Here is a 16,823-nt window from a genome sequence, read left to right as displayed (position 1 = left end):
TGGAAATAAAATCAATACCTTTTCAGAAACTGTAATGTGCTTTATTTGAGACAGACCAATTTAGGTACACTTAAAATTCTTTTAGTAAATCCTATAAAATTTATTACAAGATGGAAATGCTACAGGGGGACATGGTTATACATTTAGGAATACTGAAACATCTATAAACATTTGTTATGTGAGTTTTAAGCCTTGCTCATAAGAAGGTGTGTGATTGTGGCAACTGTTCCGGCCATTGTGCTAGGAACTTTATGTACTTTATTCTACAAGAGCCTGATCCTGTGAAGTGTTCACAGCATAAGAGACTCAAGTTCAAAGAGATTAAATAACTTGTTCAGGGTCACACACTGGAGCCAGGATTCAAACTCTTACCTGACTTTAAATTTTTAACTAACTGTTTTTGTTTTTTATCTTCAGTAAATATGCATTAAGTAGATTATGAATTCACTTTAATAGATAGTTATTGAGTGTCTCTTATTCTAGACATTGGGAATATAGTGGTGAAAAAATTTTTCTCATGAAGCTTATGCACTAGAGTCTGTGAGGTACAGAGAGGAACAGACGGGAAACCTATCTTTTTTTTTTTTTTTTAAATCCTCACCTGAGGATATTTCCCATTGCTTTTAGATAGAGTGGAAGGGAGGGAGGGAAAGGAGGGGAAGAGAGGGAGGAGGGGAGGAGGAGGAAGAAAAAGAAAGAGAGAGAAACATTGATTGGTTGCCTTCCGTATGCACCCTGATTGACTGGGAACAACCTGCAACCCAGGTACATGCCCTTGATTGGGAATCAACCCATGACCCTTTGGTGCACGGGCCGACACTCTAACCACTGAGACACACCGGCCAGGGCTGGCACCTGTCTTTAAGAAATTATAATATAGTAGCTAGACAGAAACAGAAAACTAATGCATTTAGATAAAGCGCTCCAATTGGAGTTTGTACAAAAGGGATTGGGAGCCTAGTAAAAGACACTTCTAGATTTCATGGGTAGTCGGAGGAAGATGTGATAGAGGAGAAAACTTTTGATTTGGGTATTAATTAATAAGCTTACCAAATGGACAAAATGCTTTCATCCTATGAAGAAGGAGCAACATAGATACTAACTAAAATGTGAGAGGGTATAGCTTGTTTTAGAAACTGCAACTAACTTGTTTTAATTTAGTTATTGTTGTTACTTCCGTAGTACAAATTACAAGGTGTTGGGGGGCAAGAAATAATTTTGGACAATATAAAGAGCCAGGTTATAAAAGGCCTTGTATAACATGTAATAGTTTAATTTCCTATGACTAAACAGAAAGAAAGACTGAAAAAATTTTAGCAGAGAAGTATGAAGACCTCAGTCTATTGAAAAGTGTCTGGCAACAGTGAGGAGAGATTTTCTGTCTGGATGATCTAGCCATTGATGAAAGTGGAGTATTAAAGTCTCCTATTATTGTATTGCTGTCTGTTTCTCCATTTAGGTCTTCTGGTATTTGCTTTATATTTTTAGGTTCTCCTATGTTGGGTGCATAAATATTTACAAATGCATATCCTCTTGCTGGATTCATACCTTTTTCATTATATAATGTTCTTCTTTGTCTCTTATTACAGTCTTTGCCTTAAAAACTATTTTGTCTTATATACATATAGGTATCTCAGCTTTCTTTTGGCTTCTGTATGTATAGAATATCTTTTTCCATCCCTTCACTTTTAGGCCATCTGTGTCCTTATGTCTGAAGTAAGTCTCTTGTAGGCAGCATCTAGATGAATCTTGTTTTTGTTTCTTTTTAATTCAGCCATTCTGTATCTTTGGGAGAATTGAGATCATTTACATTTAAAGTAATTATTGATAGGTATGACTTATTGCCATTTTGTTTATTGCTTTCTGGTTATTTTTATCATGCCTTTGTTACTTTTATTTGCTCTCTTTTTTGTTTGATGATTTTCTTTTAGCGGTATGCTTTATATTTCTTTATCTTTTGTATATCTACTATTGAGTTTTGCTTTGTGTTTACCATGAGGCTTATATAAAACAACATATTTATAGCAGTCTATTTTAAGTTGGTAAAAACAAGTCACATGCATTCTAAAGCTCTACATTTTTACTCCCCTCACATTTTATATTTTGATGTCACAACTTATATCTTTTAATCTTATGTATCTATTAATAAATTAGCATATTTTTACTACTTTTGTCTTTTAACCTTCATACTAGCTTTATAAATGATTAACCCACCACCTTTACAATTTAGGTTATTTTGAATTTTACAATAAATTTACCTTTACCAGTGAAATTTATACTTTTACATATTTTCCTGTTACTAAAATGTGCCCTTTTCTTTTGGCTTAAGGAGGTTTCTTTAGCATTTCTTGTAAGGCTGGTCTAGTGGTGATGAACTCCTTTAACTTTTGCTTCTATAGAAAACTCTTTATCTCGCTTTCTGTTCTGATGGACAACTTTGCTGGGTAGAATATTCTTGTTTGGCACTTGTTTCTTTTAGCATTTTGAATATATTATGTCATTACCTTCTGGCCTGGAAAGTCTCTGGTGAAAAATCTGCTTATAGTCCTATGAGGATTTCCTTGTACATACCAACTTGCTTTCCTCTTGCTGCTTTTAAGATTTTCTCCTTGTCTTTAATTATAATGTGTCTTGGTGAGGGCCTCTTTGGGTACATCTTATTTGTAACTCTATAAGCCTCCTGGACCTGGATGCCTGTTTCCTTCCCTAGGTTAGGGAAGTTTTCAGCCATAATTTCTTTATATAAGTTTTCTGGCCCTTTGTCTCCTTCTACTCCTTTTGGGACCCCTATAATGTAAATGTTAGTCCACTTGATGTTAGTCCATAAGTTCTGTACACTACCTTTACTTTTTTCTTTCTTTTTGTTCTTGCTCCTCTGACTGCATAAATTTCAGTGGCATTTCTTTAAGTCTTTTTATCCTTTCTTCAGCTTCACTTAGTCTTCTATTGAACCCTTCTGTTTTATGTTTCAGTTCATTTATTGTATTCTTGAGCTCTGTGATTTCTGTTTGGTATTCTCTTATGTTTTCTATCTCTTGATTGTAATTCTCACTAAGTTTGTGTGTTGGTCTCCTGATCTGGGCGAGCATCTTTATTTTGAACTCTTATCAGGTAAATTACTTTATCTTATTAAGGTTTTTTTCCAAAGCTTTATATTGTTCTTTTGTTTGGAACATGTTCTTAATGTTTCTTCATTTTCCTTTACTTTCTTAGTTAGTTTCTGTGCATTCGGTAAAACAGCCAACTCTCCTAATCTTGAAGGATTGGCCGTGTGTAGGAAATAAACTTTAAATTTCAACCTTTCCCTGCCTCTTGGTTTTCTCTCGAACCTTTGTGTTGGTCCAGGCAGCCTACTTTATTTTTAGTGGCTTTTAGTAGTTGAGGATGTGCCAAAATCTGCCAGTGTCTCAGTATTGAGGATCCTAGGCAGAACCTACATTCAGTCTGATGGGAAACCATACTCTCAGGAATATAGATGCGTATTGTTTTTAAGTATGCAAATATGCTTTGAGATGAGCAGTTCTGTCTGCTTCCTCTGCATTGACTCCTGGTGTGACTACCAGTTAAGAACTATTTCTTTGTTTGCTACCATCCCCTTGAACCTGTGAACACAAGCTCTGCTGGCCACCAGAGCCAGGCTATCAAGAAATGTGTCTTCTGGCCAACAGCTGCAAAAACTGGATGCCAGCTATGTGCACAAGTTCCTTTTCTGGAGACACTGGTGATTTGGGGAGAGGCAGAGGGAGAGCATGAAAAAGGCATCTGCTGGCCTTTCCAGTCCCTGGAGAGGATTGCAATTGACTCCTAGATGAATGTTTAATTAGAAGCCTACCTCTCAGGCTACAGGTATGAAGATACACTAATAAGCCTCTTCCACAGAACAACTGGGGGTCTGTTTCAGTCTCTGTGCTGAGCCTTGAGGGGTAGCTATTAAGAACTCTTCTTCTGTTTGTTACAGTTCTGTGGGACCCATGAATGTAAGCCCCATTGGCTACCAGAGCCAAGTGATCAAGGAGTGTTCCCTGGTCAGCAGCCACAAAAACCGGGGCACCAGACATACACACAAGCTCCTTTTTGGGAAATACTGGCAACCTTGAGCTAGGTAGGGGCAGAGTGCAAAAATAGCTCCCAGACTCCCAAGATGTTTAGAGAGGATTACAGTTGGCCCTTAGATATAGGATTAATTAGAAACCTACCTGTTAGACTATAGCTGTGAAGATAAGCTAATAGAAAAACTGGGTATGTCAGTGAGCTGCCTCTGTGTTAGGCTTTGGGATATAGCTAGGGTGAGCCTGGTTGAGCCCTTTAAGAATTGTTTCTCAGTTTGCTATAGCTTGTGGGTCTTGTGGACACAAACCCTGTTGGCTTTCAAAGCTTGATGTTTTGGGGGCTCTTCTCTCAGGTGCAGGTCTTAAAAATTCAAGTACCAGATGTGAGGTCCAAACTGCTCCTCAGGTCGAAGCTTGGAGTTGTGGGTTCCCTTCCAGTTGTGGATTGCTATGCCCTGGGGGGGGGGGGGTATGGTGAAATTGTGTCAGATTCTCCTACCCATTTTGATGTGGGTTTTTTATCGTTTGCTTGATGTGTAGGAAGTGTCTCACAGCTAGATTTTGGGTTTCTTTCAGAGGAAATTGTTCCATATGTAGCTCTAGATTCGGTGTGTTCGTGGGAGGAGGTGAGTTCACGATCCCCCTACATCAACATCTTGAACTGGAACATACTTTAATTTTAAAGTAGGAGAGGAAAAAGTTTAAATATGACTGTTTACATGGTAATTTCTTCACTGGAGAAATGAAGAGACATAGAAGAACTTCAGATTCAAAGGAGTGGGGATGTCACACTAGGAAACCTGATCAAGGTGGGAAAAAAATAACAGTTCTACATAAATGGTAAACATAACATGTAAGGAATGAAACCTTGTCCTGGCTGGTGTGGCTTAGCAGTTAGAGATCCACCTGTGCACCAAAGGGTCTCAGGTTCGATTACTGGTCAAGGGCATGTACTTGGGTTGTGGGTTTGCTCCCCAGCCCTGGTTGGGGTGTGTGCAGGAGGCAACCCCTGATGTGTCTCTCTCACATCAATATTTTTCTTTTTCTCTCCCTCCTCCCTCCCCCGCTCTCTAAAAATCATTGGATCCTTGAGTGAGGATTTAAAAAAAAAGAAATGAGACCTGCTTAGCAATTAATATATTAAATATGAAGGGGTGATTTTTCTTATCAAGATTTAAAGAATAATACATTGAGAAGAAAAAATAATCTATATATTTTTTTAAAAACACGTAAAACATAATATAGGTTAAAATAAAAGATAGCAAAAGGTACACATAAAGAAAGTATATAGTATTGGAACAAGGACTGTATAAATGCCTATTCAGAAAAGATACGATACAGAGTTACTGATCATACCAGTTATGAAATCCTGCTGGACAGGCAGTGTGAAGGCGTGCTGGCCTAGAGGATAGAGGCATTCCTTGAGCAATTCAGTTTCTTCTCTTTAGGACGCTGTTCTTTGTCTGTTATCCTCTACCATCAGATCTGAAGTGGGTACAAGAGTGTGTGCCAGCTTTTGGAGTCTGTCTAGCTTTCTCAGCTTGTGTGTTCCTGCTGCAAGTTTGAGGCTTGAATTTTTTTTTTAAAGTTTAACATATAAGACCGAGAATGGTTGAATAGTGGGGTTAGAGAAAAGACTCTGCTGCATAAAGTTATTTAGGGCCTCAAGTTGGTCGGGACTCTGTCTTTAACTGGTGGTTTCCACATTTGTAGTGTATGCTGGTATCAGATAGCAGGAGGGAAGAGGAAATGTAGGATTGTAGAGGATATTTTTATGGGCCAAACTGGCAGTGGTGTCCACCACTTCTGCCTATGACCAGCACTTAAATTACATGCCCAAACCAACTCCAAGGGACAGTAGGAAACATAGTCTAGTTGTATACCTGAGCGGAAAGGGAAACTGCTTTGGTTGCAGCCAGACAGTTTCTCCTTCATCCCACTTATCTGCCTATCTAAAACTCTTATCTCACCAACAAAGGATGTATATTATCTGTAAGTCCATGGTACATATACGAACATAATTCATATGGAAGCCATAAAGCCTAAGAGGTTTATCTAAGGAGTGATTCATAGCCACATTCTCTAATAAAATTTCACCAAATTAGAAATCACCATCAACAACAAATGATGCTTAACCACTCTTACCTTCTTTGAAATTAAGGAATACTCTGGGTTAAAAAAAAAAAAGAATGAAAATAAGTTACAAATTATATAGAAATTGAAATTATATAGAAAACCAATAGTGTGTTCTGCAGAAAATTTATACCTCTAAAAGCTTTTATTTAAAAATTCTGAAAATAAATGAACTGTTATCCAATTTAAGAAATTGAAAAGGAAATAAAAGTAAATCTCCAAATTGCTTAATATCTTTGTCTTTTTTAAAAAATGTGTTTTTATTGATTTTTAGAGAGAGGAAAGGAGAGAGATAGAGAGATAGAAACATCCATGAGAAAGAAACATTATCGATTGGCTGCCTCCTGCATTTCCCCCCCCCCCCATTGAGGATCAAGCCTGCAGCCTGGGTGTGTACCCTGACCAGGAATCGAACTGGTGACCTTTTGGTTCCTGGGTCCACCCTCAACTGCTGGGCCACACTGGCCATGCAGCTGTCTTTTTTCAACTGTGTTTACTATGACTACCTGAAGCCTTTCCTGTTTGTCAGTAATTAACTTTTTTCTTTTTAGAAAAATATATTTATTACATTTTTTAGAGAGAGAGAGAGAGAGAGGAAGAGAGAAGGAAAGACAGAAATATAGATGAGAGAGAAACATCGATCGGTTGCTTCCTTCCTGCTCCTACTGGGAATTGAGCCCACAACCTGGTAATGTGCCCTGACTGCGAATTGAACCAGCAACCACCTGGTGCGTGGGACAACACTCAACCAACTGATCCACACTGGCTGGGCTCTCAGATATTAATTTCTTAGCAAGTGTTTATTCTGTTTTTTTTAAAAAAATATATCTTTATTAATTTCAGAGAGAGGAAGGGAGAGGGGGAGAGAGAGAGAAACATCAATGATGAGAGTCATTGATTGACTGCCTCCTGCACGCCCCCTTCTGGAGATCAAGCTTGCAACCCAGGCATATGCCCTGACCAGGAATTGAACCATGGTCTCCTGGATCCTAGGTCAAATGCTCAACCTCTGAGCCACGCCTGGCCGGGCACAAGTGTTTATTCTTTTGCTTGTGTTTCTAAAGCAATATTAATTTCATTGATTGTTCATCACAGGCTAATATTTCTAGTTTTTAAAACAATCATCTTTGTTCAATTAAAATAATATGAAGGAAGAGTACTGTATAAATGAGTTGGTGGGATGAAAAGGGAGATATGAGTAGATATTGTGTATACTCGGGAGTTAAAATTTTGGTTTTTCTTTTAGAATCTGGTGGAAGAAGGAGGAACGCATTCTATAAAAAGTGTGCCAACATCTACAAAGAAAATGTGTCAGTGTAACAGTAAGTGAATTTTATTTTTTTAAAAAAAACCTTACATTTAAATGGAAATCAGTTAATTTTAATTTTAATTTTCTAGATTTTTGCCAGCAAGTACATTTCATAGTTAACTTAGGACTAGTAATACAACTGACTCTTTAACATTACTTTTATTTTATGGTGAAATATGTTACACATGATCCGTACATATAATGTATATGTACAGTTTAACAAATAATAAAACAGATACCTTTGTACTCACTTTGTAGTTTTAAGAAATAATGCATAACAAATACTTCTGAAGAACTTCTCAATTGCATTACCTATCCTGCCCCCTAGAGGTAACTATTATCCTGAATTTTTTTTTTCTGGTATCACACATAGACTTTTCCGTTACTTCGTCTTGAACTTTCTACAAATTGAGGCAAACTCTATTTTTCTGCAACTTGTTTTTGTTGTTGTTCGTCCAGTAATATATTTTGAAGTTCATCTACTTTGAAACTTGTGACTTTAGTAGTTTTAATGTTCATTTACTGCTATACAGCCTTCTATTATATGAATATACCATAATTTATTTTTGCAGCTTCTGGCAATGATTATTTAGGTTGTTTTGAATATTTTGCTATGATAAACAATGCTACTTTGGCAATTCTTGGTATTTTTCCTGGCACACATGTATAAAAATTCCTCTAGAATATAGTTCTAGGAGTAGAACTGGCTAGTTCATGTGATATGCACATCTTCATCTTTTCTAGGTAATGCAAAATTGTTTTCCAGAGTGGTTGTGCAAGTTTAAACTTCCTCTAGCAAGAGATTGGAGTCCTAGCTGCTACATATTCTCACACTGGGTTAGCTTTTTATCATTGTTGGCATTCTATCTCATTCTAATTTTAATTTATATTTCCCCGATTATTAGTTAGGTTGATGGGGCACCCACATGCCATCTGTGAAATGCCTTTCATGTCTTTTGCCCATGTTTCTTTTAGGAATTTTGTCTCTCTTTATTAGATGTCTTTCTATACTAGATCTGTGTCTTTGTATCCTATATAGTGTCTGTACCAATTTACAATCCTGCCAACAGTGCACAAGGGTGCCCTTTTCTACACATTTACTCCATCATTTATCTCTTCTCTTTTTGATGATGGCCGTCCTAAAAGGCATGGGTGTTATCTTGTTGCAGTTTTAATTTGCATTTCCCTAACGGTACTATGTTGAGCATCTTTTTCATGTACCTGTTGACCTTTCATATATTTTTTTGGAGAAAGGTCTATTCAGGCTCTTCAGTCATTTTAATTGGGTTATTATTATTATTTTTTGCTATTGAGTTTTAAGAGTTCTTTATATATTTTGGACGTTAACCCCATATCAGATACTTGGTTTCCAAATTTTCCCCCCATTCCATAGGTGGTTTTCTCAATTTGTTAATGGTTTCTTTTACTGTGCAGAGCTTTTTAATTTAATGTAGTCCCACTTGTTTGTTTTTAATTTTGTTGCTAGTGCTTTAGGTGTCATATTAAAAAAATAATTACCAAGACCCATGTCAAGGAGCTTTATTCCTATGTCGTCTTCTAGGAGTTTTATGGCTTCATCTTTAAATCTTTCATCATTTTGAATTAATTTATGTGAGTAGTGTAAGATACAGGTCCAGTTTCATTCTTTTACATGTGAATATCTAGTGTGAATTATCCCAGCACAATTTATTGAAAACAGTTGTGTGTGTTTTTTCCCCTCCAGTGAGTATTCTTGGCTCCCTTGTCAAATATTATTTGAATGTATATTTGTGGGTTTATTTCTGGGCTCTTGATTCTGTTTCATTGGTCTGTTTATCTGTTTTTAATGCCAGTATTATATTATTTTGATGATGATAGCTTTAGTATACATATATATATAACTTGAAATTCAGAAGTGTAATAATGCCTCCTGCTTTGTTCTTTCTCAGGATTTCTTTGGTTATTTAGGGTCTTTTGTGTTTCAGTATAAATTTAAGAATGTTTTTTTTCGGCCTCTGTAAAAAAATACCATTGGAATCTTGATGGGGATTGCATAGAATTGGTGGCTTTGGCAGTACAAACATTTAAACAATATTAATTATTTTAGTCCATGAATGCGGGATACCTTTCTATTTAATTGTGTCTTCTTCAGTTTATTTCATTAATGTCTTGTAGTTTTCAGAGTAGAAATCTTTTACCTCCTTAGTTAAATTTATTCATAAGTATTTTATTGTTTTTGATGCTATTGTAAATGGGATTTATTTCTTTATTTTTTCCCCCAGAAAATTTGTTGTTAGTGTCTAGAAAAGCTACTGATTTTTTCATGTAACTTTTACCAAATTCATGAATTAGATCTAACAGTTTTTTGGATGACTCTTAAAACTTTTCTGTATATAAAATTATGTCATCTGCAAATAGAGACAGTTTTACTTCTTCCTTCCCAATTCTGATACCTTTTATTTTTCTCACCTGATGCTCTACCTAGGACATCTAGTACTGTGTTGAATAAAAGAGATTAGAGTGGGAACCCTTGTCCTGTTTCTGATCTCAAGAGGAAAAAGCTTTCAACCTATCACCATTAAGTATGATATTAGGTATGGACGTGTCACATATGGCCTTTATTATGTTATGTTTCTTCTGTGCCTAATTTGTTAAGAGTTTTTGTCATGAATGGATGTTGAATATTGTAAAATGCCTTTTCTGTGTCTATTGAGATGATAGTATGATTCTTTTACTTTATTCTATTAGTGTGATGAATCACATTTATTGGTTTACATTTGTTGAACCATTCTTGCATCCCAGGGATAAATCCCACCTGGTCATGGTGTATAGTTCTTCTACTATTCTGCTGAATTTGGATTGCTAGTGTTTTCTTGAGAACTTTCTCATCTATATCCATCAGGGATATTGGCCTATAGTTTTCTCTTCTAGTATTGTTCTTTTTTGTTTTGGTATCAGAATAATGGTGGCCTTGTACAATGAATTTGTAAGTATTCCCTCTTCTTCAATTTTTTAGAAGAGTTTGAGAAAGATTGGTACTAATTGTTTTATAAAAGTTTGATAAAATTCACTAATGAAGCCATTTTGGTTCTGGGTTTTTCTTTGTTGGGAAATTTTTGATTACTGATTCAATGTCCTTACTAGTAATTGCTCTAGTCAGATTTTCTATTTCTTCCTGATTCAGTCTTGGTAAGCTGTATGTTTTTAAGAATTTTTCCATTTCTTCTAGGTTGTTCAGTTTGTTGGTACATACTTGTTTATAGTAGACCCTTAGTATCCTTAGAATTTCTGTGGTCTCAGTTGTAATGCCTTTTTTTGGAGAGTGTGTATGTATGTGTGTGTGTTGAATCTTTCTCAGATTTTGGTACTAATGTTATACCAGATTCACAAAAATTTTTAAAGTCACATACATGTAAAAATTGAGGCTATTTGAAAGCTTTCTTGAAATTTGAATCTTTTGCCTCTTTTCCATCCCAATTTCACTTTATTGCTTTATTTCAGATCTTCATTACTTCATACCTAGATTATTGAGTTAATCTTTTAACTGACCTGCTTTCATCCAGGCTCAGCCTTCTTTAATCCATCTTATATTAGATTCCTTGGTAGATTATCTAAAATGCAAATTTCTTTAACATTAAAGTATATCTTTACACCTTTTCCTGTTCTATTCTATAGGCTATTTTTCATCTTGTCTCTCTGGAAAATTTTTGTTCATCTTTCAAAACCAGCTCTTTATAGTCGTGTTTTCTCTATAACTCTTCCCTAAATCTCTCTTTCCTTAGAGCTCATCACACTTGGCTTTCTTTTACTTTTGTACCTTCTGTGACTTTTGTTGCACATAATTTTGGGACTATTTTTTTTTTAAATGTATGCCTGTCTTCGCTGTAAGATTCTGAACACTTTGAGCATTATGAACATGTATTTTTACTATTATAGTGCCTTACATGAAGTATTGAATTGCATTTACATTTTGATTTGCATATTCTTTTTTTTTACATTGTTAAGGCTTCATTCAACAGACACTGTCTTCCTCACTAATGACTGAGTTTACCGTACCTATGATTGAATGAACCTTATTATGGGGGAATGCCCTTAGATTATATTGTTAGTGAAATTCTACCATTCACTTTTCTGTATTTTGCTTTTCACTCTCAGGGAGGACCTGCTCCATGGGGGTATCTATTTCCTTCTAGAATGATGAACTAAGGGTATCTGAGTTGAGCTAATTTCTCTCTGTCAGCTGACTTATGGTTAGTTTTTGTTATAGAGAACATCAGTTATGACCCAAGGCATGAATAGATAGTAACTCGTTTATTGCATGTAGGGGGCATGTGATTTGATATGAGTTGTTACTCCACATTTTGTTACCTTTTGATTTTATTATTTATTTATTTCTTTATACCTCACCCGAGGACATGCTTAGAGAGAAGGAGGGAGAGATAGGTACATGATGTGAGAGAGAAACATTGATTGGTTGCCTTCTGTATGTTCCCCAGCCAGGGACCGAACCCACAACCCTTATATGTGCCCTGACTGGGAATTGAACTGTTAACCTTTCGGTGCACAGGATGATGCTCAGGCAACCGAGCCACTGGCCAGGCACCTTTTGCTTTTCTTGATAGCAAACCCATTTTCACAAACAAGCGACTGTTGATCTAGTATTTATGCATTATCAGGCCCATTTTAAAATTTTACTTACAATCATGATAGAGCACATTAACCAGAAAATGAAAGAATATCATACTGGCTGCTTGGAATCATTTTTTATTTTGCATACAGTTTAAACAATGAAGCTTCATTTACTAGATTAGCAAATACCTGGTGACTTGGTACTTAATAAACTTGACTTCCCTCCATTCTGCAGGTTGAAAATTTATTCATAAAAATGGCTCATGTATTGGAAAAGAAATCAATCTGATTTTCTCTGTTTCATTCCTTTCCTTATGTATGTGCTCTTATTTGTAGGTGTAACTCTTTTAAGTGTAGAATAAACCCATAATACCCTATCAGAAGCATGAGTACCCAAAATGTTTAGTTTTGGCACACTTGAAAATGCTGTATTGTGCGTAAGCTAAACTTACTATTATCAGCAGATATCTTCTGCTTATATGTATATATTTTCTAGAGCATTAATAAATACCACTCTTCATAAATTAAACCTTTATTTTCAGATCTTGATTCTTCACAGAGTAGTCAGTCTTCCAGTTACTCTCCAAGGCCAACAGATAGTTGTTTCAGTTCTAGTTCAGAGATGGTAAGTTATGCTTCCACCACCCTTTTTTTTATTAATTTATGCTATAGTAATTTTGAGTTATTTGTATTTCTCATTTTACATTATAGAAAAAATAGTTGTGCCAATAAATTGTGGAAATAAATGTAAACAAAAATGTGAAGATATTAAAAATGTAAGAAGAATATGAAGGAATATATAAAATTAAAATGTAAATGAGCATCATTTAGTCACATTTATAACAATGATGACTGTGTTCATTATTTACAAAAGCCATTCTTATCAAGATTGTGTGTGTGTGTGTCTGTGTATACAATGAAGTTGTGCTTCTTTTGAAAGGTTTTTAAAAGAACTCACAGTAATTGAAAACCTAAAATAACCAAGAGTAAATATAAAAAGAAAGTCTCAAAGCCTATATGAAGCATAGTATAAAATGTTATTGTAGACTGTAATCTGATGTTATTTTCTGAGTGGGAATGCTGCATATCTCTTAAGTCAGATGGTTAAATGGAATTCTACTCCATTAATACCTTCATCTTTCTTTCATCTGCCTTTGTCTCTAGCTCACTATCCAAACTGCTCTTGGTAAAGGAAGGACATCAATAACCTCTATGTCACTGGACACTTTTCAGTTTTTATTTTATGAGAATTCCTAGTAATATTGATAGAAATTATTATTTTCTCATTTTGAAACATTTGCTTCTTTTTGCTTTTATGATACCACACTATCACAGTTTCCTTCATACCTCTCTGAGTGGTACTTTATGCTGTTGCCCACTTCTCTTCCACCCCTGCCCCTGTTTAAATGTTGCAATGTTTAGGGTTTGCTGCAGGACCCTTTTCTTCTCTTAACCTACACTCCAAACTCTGGATGATGTTATATACTCCAGTGATTTTATTATCTGTTCAGCGATAGTTCCTCAAATTTTGACTTTAACCCAGTTCCTAATTTAGATGTCCAGTTTCCTATTGCATATGTCTTTTTGGATATTTTTACAAAAATCTACTTAGTTTTGTACTTTAAAGTGAATGCCCCCGATCTTTCTGGTAGCTCTCATGTTAGTAGATACCTTTTCTCTCCATTCAGTTGCTCACAGTGGAAACCTAGTAGTTAACTTTGTCATTTCTTTCTGTCTCATCCGCTTTCCTGAACTACATTTATTCCATCACTTTATCCACATCAATTCTACCTCTAAAATAAAATGCATATTTATCTACTTCTCTTAACTTCTGGTATTGGTATCCTAGTTTAGGTACCATCATCATATTCTTGAACTATTGTGGTTGTTTCTTAAGAGATTCTCTACTTCCACTCCTGCCCCACTTTTTCTCCACAGTTAGCAATCATCATGATCTTTTTTTCCCCTCTTTATAGATATGTTTTTATTGATTTCAGAGAAAAGAAGGGAGAGGGAGAGAGAGAGAGAGGAACATCACTGACGAGAGTGTCATTGATCGGCTGCCTCCTGCACACCCCCTACTGGGGATTGACCTGCAACCCAGGCATGTGCCCTGACTGGGAATCAAACCTCAATCTCCTGGTTTATAGGTCAGCTCTCAACCACTGAGCCACACTGGCCAGGCTATCATAATCTTTTGAAAAATTAAATTCAAGTCATGTTATTTTTATTTATTCAGTGGGTTTCTATTTTACTTTGGAATCTAAAATACAGCGTTTGTGGGCCATATTATTCTGGCCTTGGTAACATCTCCAACTTCTCTCCTTCTCTCACCGCATTCCATACGTACTGACATTTCACTTTCCTTAGCTTATGAATCTCTTTTCTGCTTCAGGGCATGTATATATCCTATTTCTTCTACCTTACTCTTGTTCATCCTGTAGGTCTTAAACATGTCTCTTCTTCTAAAAGTCCCTCCTTGGCTCCTCAGTCTGAATTAGGCCCCTCATTTATGCTCTCAAAATGCTTCATGCTTGCTTTTCATAATGTATTTCTCAGTTTGTAATTATACATGTGTGTGTGATTATTTGGTTAATGTCTCTTATACCCATGAAAATGCGTGCTGTAGGAGGGCAGCAATCATGTCTTCTTCACTCATATTGTAGATGCTAAATCAATATTCATTTCTTGAATAAATAAATTTATTGAGCTTGTTTTCTCTAATTTGTGACGAGCCAGTCTCAAGGCTACTTTTTGGGCTTGCTTTTTCTATTTCAGTGCCAATAAGCTGAGGCATATACCTCATTTTAGGTTTTTTTTTATGTTAACTTTGCTTTTTCCCCCAGCTTGAATAATCAGTGCTTTTATACAAAATTTTCATAAAAAAAAATAGTAATTAAAAGATAAATTTTTCATGAGGTTGAAAAATTCAAGCTAGTAAATTGAAATCTAGACCTATTAAAAGTTCTTAAAATTTAACTGTTTATATAACAGTTACAATATTTATTGCTATTTAACTTTTAGCTATTTGATTTCTTATTAGTTGATAATTCTCCTTAAGTCATATCTTTTATGGGACTAGGCTCATAAAAGGTATAGTATATATACTTTTTTACTTGCTAGTCAGTGAGTGAATAATAGAAGTTTTATATGTTATCTGTTTCAAAGTTATTACTTCTACCCCACTCTTTTTAAGTGGTTGAAGAGTATGTTGTATACTATTTCCTCTGTGTGAAAGGATAGGGGGAAGATGTAGTCTGTGATAATGGGCACTGATCAGAGACAAAATTCCCTTCTCTTCTTTAACTCTTTTGTATTTTTACTACAAGGATTATTATTATTGTTATTTTAAAAATTCATAACCACCTTGATTTTTAAAAACCAAATATCCAGCTTGATTTGCAGTTTCCCAAAGTCTCTTCTGTGTTTTGAAATTTTCTATAATATGAATTGGTGCTTTGAAGTGATTGAGTGATTTTTTTTAAAATATAAGCATCACTTACAGTAAAATTACTAAATTTTTTTAGCCATCTGATGATGAAGATCAAACATTGCAGCAAATTGAAGATTCAAGTAGGAGATCCATCCAAACTGAAGAAACAACTAATAACTTTTATTTAGAAAGGATGGCAGAATTTCCACATGATAGAATTGTTAAAAACAATGGCAAACTTCATAAACAAAATGAGAGGTTTCATCAGGCCTCAATGAAAAATAACACAGGTCAGTTTGCACAGTCTCAGTGTAATTCAGCACAGGTATTACAAAACCAAACCGGTAGTAACTGCATTCTACAGTTTGCAAGATGTGATGCATGGGCACAAACTGAGAGTGAACCTGTGATGAAAGAAAAGTTAGATGCTGCCATACAGTGTGATATAATTTCAGAATGTAAATGTAGAAGTGATGGGACTTTTCTTTGTAGTGTTGATATTAAGGCAGATACCACTGGAGGGCAGGAAATCCTTAACAACTGAAATTCTAAAATCTCTGCCTGAGATTTCGCATTTCACTTTATGTTCAGAATTTCATTAACATAATAGGGAATGAGAAAGTGTAGCTGAACACAGTGAAAATATTCAGAGGGTATATTTATGGTTGGTTTTAAAACATTTTAATATAAGTTTACATAGATACTTATTTAGTAGCTTTACTATATCTTCAAGTTTTTAGAAAATATTGTATGTAAATTTACTGTTTATCATTTTTATGGTGATTCATTATATTATATGCTATTTATTGATTAAAAATATGTGTCATTGCTTCCTTCCTCTTGCACTTATTTTAAAACTTATTGCAGTCTCATATTTAGCAAAAATGTTCTCTTCCAAGATTTTCAGACAGAAAATGATACCAATAATATCAAATATATTTTATAACCTCATAAGAATTTTTTTAGCTACTATCTTAAATATTAGAAGCTCATTAAGAAATTCTGGCAATAATTTTTAGATAAAATATATTTTCTATTATGTTTGGGTAACATTTTTGTGAGTGCTTGTATCCTAAGGAAAATGTTACTCTCTTCAAGATTAAAAAATGTTTCAGTGCTTTTTATAGAACAACTTGAGTATTGGAAAAATGATTTATGTTCACTAGTTTAATATTGCTAACGTTTTTTCATAAGTATTACATGAGATTTCTCATTTATAAAATATAGGCTTTGCTTCCAACATAATATTTATTTTTTGTGTCAAGATTTTAAACTGTACTCTAAAATTGTT

The 16,823-nt window shown here is 34.9% G+C and overlaps 1 protein-coding gene across 1 annotated transcript in view; it reads left to right on the top strand.

The window, feature by feature from the left end:
- The window catches only part of REDIC1 (regulator of DNA class I crossover intermediates 1), a 32,075-nt gene extending 15,999 nt beyond the window's left edge, over positions 1-16,076 (top strand). The window contains exons 9-11 of the mRNA XM_087813775.1: positions 7,429-7,504; positions 12,642-12,724; positions 15,627-16,076. Of these exons, the coding sequence (XP_087669901.1) occupies positions 7,429-7,504; positions 12,642-12,724; positions 15,627-16,076 (609 nt within the window). The remainder of the gene's footprint in view (positions 1-7,428; positions 7,505-12,641; positions 12,725-15,626) is intronic.
- Positions 16,077-16,823: the final 747 nt, after the last annotated feature.

Source organism: Miniopterus natalensis, chromosome 2 (assembly GCF_054644295.1).
Source record: "Miniopterus natalensis isolate mMinNat1 chromosome 2, mMinNat1.hap1, whole genome shotgun sequence".
Taxonomy (NCBI): Eukaryota; Metazoa; Chordata; class Mammalia; order Chiroptera; family Miniopteridae; genus Miniopterus; species Miniopterus natalensis.
This window is presented reverse-complemented; position numbering and strand designations above follow the sequence as displayed.